Source organism: Homalodisca vitripennis, chromosome X, assembly GCF_021130785.1.
Source record: "Homalodisca vitripennis isolate AUS2020 chromosome X, UT_GWSS_2.1, whole genome shotgun sequence".
NCBI lineage: Eukaryota > Metazoa > Arthropoda > Insecta > Hemiptera > Cicadellidae > Homalodisca > Homalodisca vitripennis.
The window spans coordinates 23,197,145-23,203,144 of NC_060215.1; the positions used below are offsets into that span (position 1 = coordinate 23,197,145).

Sequence of the window (6,000 nt, forward strand, 5' to 3'; positions counted from 1 at the left end):
GGGGCATTGTGATAGTGTGGTGGGCAACGACAGCCAAGCAAATCAGTCAGCCTTCGCTATGGTGTAACTAAGAGTGGGTTGATAGAGATAACATTTCCACTCTCCAAGGGGTTTAAAGATAAATAAAATATTCGTAAAACATAAATTCAACTTGTCTGAAATGCAAGAGTTAAATAATGTACATTTAATTAGGCATATGTAACTAATACAAATTAATATGTATTCATTTTTACATACTACATTACATACTTTCCATACTAACCAATGTAGTATGCTCTTCTCTCAGATTCACACCCTTCCCCCCCCCCCCACATAGCCAAGTCCTAGTTATATCACGGACCATATCATTAATGAGGTTCTGTTTTGAGATGGCAAATTAAATTTTTATTAAACGGGAAAGATCTTGCGCCATTTGTTTGGAATTATAATTTATGATTAAAGATTTGGAAATTGCAAAATATTGTGTCTAATAAGAGTTTGAATAAATAAAGTTTATGCTGTTTTTTGGCACTATTTAAATCAAATTCACCAAAAATTGATCAAACTTATTATGTTTCAGAGACAGAGTATAAGAGCAGTTCCTATCACACAGGTGAAGTACAGGTGGAAAGGGTATGAGGGACAGTATTACGTATTCGGGAAAGAGAACAGAGTGCATGCTCCGGACTATCCCCAGACCTGCTGTTGTGGTTGCAATATTATATAACTGTATGAGTCAGTCACATTTACAAGAGCGTGTTGTTGGTTCAATCGCTCTACATTCCTTGGGCAAATTCTGTAACAGAATAATCAAGGGTGGATGGAAAACTATGTAGTTATATACTGGAAGTGCAACCTAACTAAATACGGGTCAGTGATGGCAAAAATTGTTTGGAGAAGTAAAACCTGAAGAGAGGTGTTCAATTTTTTAACTAAAGAGAGTTCTTATAGATATATAAAAGTAATATTGCTTAACAGACAGAATGAGGTACAACATTTTTATGATATTATGTCTTGAACATTTTATTGTTGTGTACAAGCAATGCACAGCAGCAATTTAAAAGTCGATTTAAAATAAAATTTACTTAAAACATCCAGTCAGATATATATATATATTTAATAAAGTCATAAAGTATCCACAATTGTTACCAGAGAGGTTTCGCTGAAGGAGAAATTTCTCTTCCTGTGGTTGGCAGCAATAGTGGAGAAAATGCCGAGACATTCGGACATTCTTCTGAAGAAAGCATATGGAGAAAAGCGATTAAAAGATGGATATGTGTAGGGTATAATAAAAAATGTGAAAGAGTAACCATGTTCAGAGACACGTTTGATGTGACTAATAAACATTGCTTCTTGATGAAAATCATTAAATGGTGATTTCCTTTTGATCCTAAGCCATTGAATTGAAGTAAAAAAAGGAATCAAACATCCAAACTCAGCCTCTTCCTTAAAAACAACCGTCATTCAATGGAATAGATGTGCTTCTGTGCTGCCAACAGCAAGTATAGAAATTATCTCCTCCATCCCAGTGAATCCCAGTTTTTTTATGTGAAACAATTATTTCGGGTACTTATTTACTGTCCTTTATAAATTTTGTTTGAATAAAAAAACTGTTTAATTTGGTACTAATTGTAATGTATACAATGATTGACAGTATATAGATTGAAGTGTACAATGAGATTTAATTATATACTCTTAAGTATTCATTACGTAATATATTTATTCAATATACTCATGTCCACCTACAGCAACAGTGTACTCCTGTCTGCCTACAGCAACACTGTCTGTACTCATGTCCGCCTACAGCAACACTGTCTGTACTCATGTCCGCCTACAGCAACACTGTCTGTACTCATGTCCGCCTACAGCAACACTGTCTGTACTCATGTCCACCTACAGCAACAGTGTACTCCTGTCTGCCTACAGCAACACTGTCTGTACTCATGTCCGCCTACAGCAACACTGTCTGTACTCATGTCCGCCTACAGCAACACTGTCTGTACTCATGTCCACCTACAGCAACAGTGTACTAATGTCTGCCTACAGCAACACTGTCTGTACTCATGTCCGCCTACAGCAACACTGTCTGTACTCATGTCCGCCTACAGCAACACTGTCTGTACTCATGTCCGCCTACAGCAACAGTGTACTCCTGTCCGCCAACAGCAACCCTGTCTGTACTCATGTCCGCCTACAGCAACACTGTCTGTACTCATGTCCGCCTACAGCAACAGTGTACTCCTGTCCACCTACAGGAACAGTATACTCATGTCCGCGTTACAGAAATAGTGACAAAATATATTTATTTTTTAATTCAAACTCTATTTTTAAAGTCCTTTTTAAAGTTAGATTTTTTGGACGGTTCAAATATGGTTCCACTTAATCACATTAAATATTAGCATTGTAAAACTGATTTAGTGTTTGGTTTTGTTTTGGATGATCTTCAGTTTTTATTTCCTTTTGGGAGCTAAGATTATTTTCTACACTGCAAGATTTAAAAGAAATGTCTTTATACCTCACTTACAAAGCAAGAGGTATTGCTTGAAACCAATTCTTCAAGCAAAACAAAAATCTGAAAAAGATGATTATTCAATAGTGAAATAATACTTCATGTATTCATCTTCCTCACTGGTAAAAATTAGTTGTAACTTTAGAATGGGATAAAATTTAATATTTTCTCAATTTTTAGTTTTAAGAACTGAAATCTCTGTACACTGATGTATTAGTTACTGCCTTCCGATGACCATAAGACTAAAACATACTCCGGTGCCACAGATGCGCTACGTCGGCTGAGCTCGCACCAATGTACTGAGCATCAATCTGTCAAGCAAGAGCACCCAATGCCACCATGGTCAGCAAGGCTCAGGTTCAAGAACATATACCAAACCTATTGCTTTATATTTTTTAGGAGAAACCGTCGTAATGATTTATTTAGGCCACTTTATTTTTTATTCATAAGCAGCAGGTTGTACAACATGGCATTGTTTGTTGGCAGGACTTATATTTCAAGTTTCCCCATTACAGTCATCTACCGTAGTATGTTGTTTCGTATTACAAGTTTAAGATTAAAATTGTAGCTCTAATATTTATCTTTTTGACAAGATAAATTATTTTAAAATCTTAAAATTTGTGATTATATAAAATATTTGATTTCTTTTCAATAGCAAATCAATCATAATAAATAATAAAATGAAAAATAATAAATAAGATCCTTTATCAAAACTTTCACTCTATTTTATGAACCACAAAAAATAGTTTGCAAAACTTTTATGGAATGTTATTGTTTTTGCTCTCTACTGTTTTTTCCCCAGTAAGTATGGTTGGCCCAAGTTCCTTCTTAGCTGCATTCATCTGGTGTCTGTGGAGGTGGTGGGGGCAGGGTGGCATGAAGCTAAATATGGCTCTGGGTATTTCAGCTATGTAATGTCAATAATATCCAAATTAGCTGTTCACCAACTTTAAAAATGTTATATATTTTTTAATTAACCAGTTAGGAGTATAATTACTCACATATCAGTTAAATGAAAGTCTTCACATATTTAAAATACAAGGTGTTTAATCCTGTGAATTAAATTCTGGAGTTCAAAGACTTTTATATTGATCAAAAATTAGTATATAACAAATTATATCTCTTGATAACAGCACTTCACACAGAAGTGAAAGAAGAGACTTTCCACTTGAAGCTCAATAATAGCTGGTTATATATTATAAAATACAAAATTTGTTTATTTTTTACTGTTATTACAAAATTTGTAATGAGAAGTATATATTCACATTTGAACAAAAATGTTCCTATGTTAATCTCCAACAATCTCTAAAACCACCAACTTTAATGGAAGGTATTAAGTTTTGGCCCCCAAAAATATCAAAACTCATTTTTTTGTTAATTAGTTTGGATACTGCTATAGAAAACCCAATAATAATTTGAAGCTAACTTTGGGAGCTGTAGATCTAAAGAAAGGCATACATTACAAGCTATGGTAAGACCAGAAAAAATACATTTTTCATTTTATCCCAGTAACAACACAAGTTAGAGCATGCGTAAATGAATCTGTTATTGCAAAGTAAAATCAAGTTGGTCTTTCGAGTATGAGAATATTACCATTGCTTAATTTAGTCAGGGAATATTCCCCCAGCTTTTAGTTGGAGAAGTGTTTGGTGCTGAAATTTGACTTTAGGTCATTATTGTACCTATACAATGGATTTTTATAAAATAGCTTTGAGGTAAGGATTAATTTTTCCTTGAGGTAGTCATAAACCTTCTGGTAGGGTGTGCAGCCAGTTTGAGAAGATCAATAGTTTAAAAATAGGGTCAAAATAGGATATAGGATTTCATTGGGGGAATCTTTCATTAGATTTGGAACCGTCAGAGGCATTTAACTTTGATTGTTAATTAAAAATATTTTTGTAACTATACTGTACAGACTCAACTCCTCATTCTGTTTGATAAGATCCTCCATTGTGGTAGAGCAAATATAAAAATTATGCCTCTCATTTCTTTAAGAAAAGGTTGAGAATTTAGTTAGGTATGTCTGGTTGGAGCGCACAAAGTAATACAAAAAAATCTGAAGATCATGCACAGTGTCTCTCATTCATGCAGGACCAGACCTGCAACTGACATGTTTGCAAAATGATTCCCTTTCAAAGATAGAGCAGGAGTCCTGGATAGGCTTTGCTTCCAACTTCACTTCATTTACTTTCATGTTGGACAATACTTGCAATAAAGTATCCAAATATGTATAACAGATGGTGTATAAAAGCATTACATTGACCATTGCTTTAAAATGAGAAAATAGTTGACAAAAATTCAAAAAATTGCATGGCAATTTATGGCCAATATTTGAGTGTATTCTATTAAGAAAAAGTATTTGCAAGAGTTGAGTTGCTTATTATAATTCATAATGCATGGCAATTTATGGCCAATATTTGAGTGTATTCTATTAAGAAAAAGTATTTGCAAGAGTTGAGTTGCTTATTATAATTCATATTAGCTAACTTTTTTATTATTAATTATTAGCTTCATTATATATTCTAAAATGTTGGCTTCCTTGTATCCCAGCTTATCAAGATGCATTTATTAAATAAACAAGTGTCTGTTGTTATACACACATTTTTGTTGAATTATGTTGTAGTGCTGCAACCAAAATATTTATGTATATTTTTTCAACGCATTTTCACAGAAAATATCAAGATGTATTAAATAGAATAAAATATTTTTCTACTTTTAATGTTTTACTTATAATTCCGACCCCTACTATCCCATCACACCACAACGGGACAATCATAATAGCTTAAAATACAACATAGTTAACAAGGTTAGATTAGATCATCATGAAGTTCATTTTCTAACAGGAAATCATATTTCCTAAAGAGCAAGCAATGAAACAGAAAACAATATTACCAGACCTCTAAATTTTCTTCAGGTATTAATACCAAATCACCACTGATGATTGTTGTTGTATAATAAAAGTCAAAGTATCTTTATTACATGATCATTAAGAACAGTAGTTTGTCAGATTATAATACAATTATAATATAATAGTTGTGTGTTAAAAAGTGTATGCTTAAATGTTAAACGTCCATGTGATTCTGGTATTTGCAGATTCCAGAAACTCTTCCAGAAAAATAGTGTAGACAGGTCCCTTTAGCAGGAATTCTCAAAGTGAGTTCTTCAGTCTGTCACCTGTCAGGTTACGGAGGTAGTCTGGAAGGAGGTTTTTAAATTTTTGACCTATGTATGATGGTTTTTTTTGGAAGAGGGCTGTTCTGTGTTTTGGAAGGGTAAACCTTGAGGCATGGCGTTTGGCGTAATAGAGGACGTCCATGTGAGTCTGCAGGTGTAATTTGTCTACATGTAAGATCGCTTCATAGCTGATGTAGAGTGCAGGTACTGTAAGTATGCCTAAAGTCTGGTAGGCCTGTCGGCAGCTTTGCAGCAGCTCAAGGTTTGCAAGGGTCCTGAATGCCTTCTTTTGTAGTACAAGCACTCTCTTACGGTTCCCCTGATTTTGAGGCTATATC

General features: G+C 34.1%; 1 protein-coding gene across 2 annotated transcripts in view; it reads left to right on the top strand.

Annotated features, from left to right (window-relative positions):
- The window catches only part of LOC124368776 (protein SSUH2 homolog), a 65,325-nt gene extending 60,118 nt beyond the window's left edge, over nucleotides 1-5,207 (top strand). For both annotated transcript variants that reach the window (XM_046826135.1, XM_046826134.1), the window contains exon 8: nucleotides 560-5,207. In XM_046826135.1, coding sequence (XP_046682091.1) covers nucleotides 560-706 — 147 coding nt within the window. In that variant the 3' untranslated portion in view covers nucleotides 707-5,207. The remainder of the gene's footprint in view (nucleotides 1-559) is intronic.
- The last annotated feature ends 793 nt before the right edge of the window (nucleotides 5,208-6,000 follow it).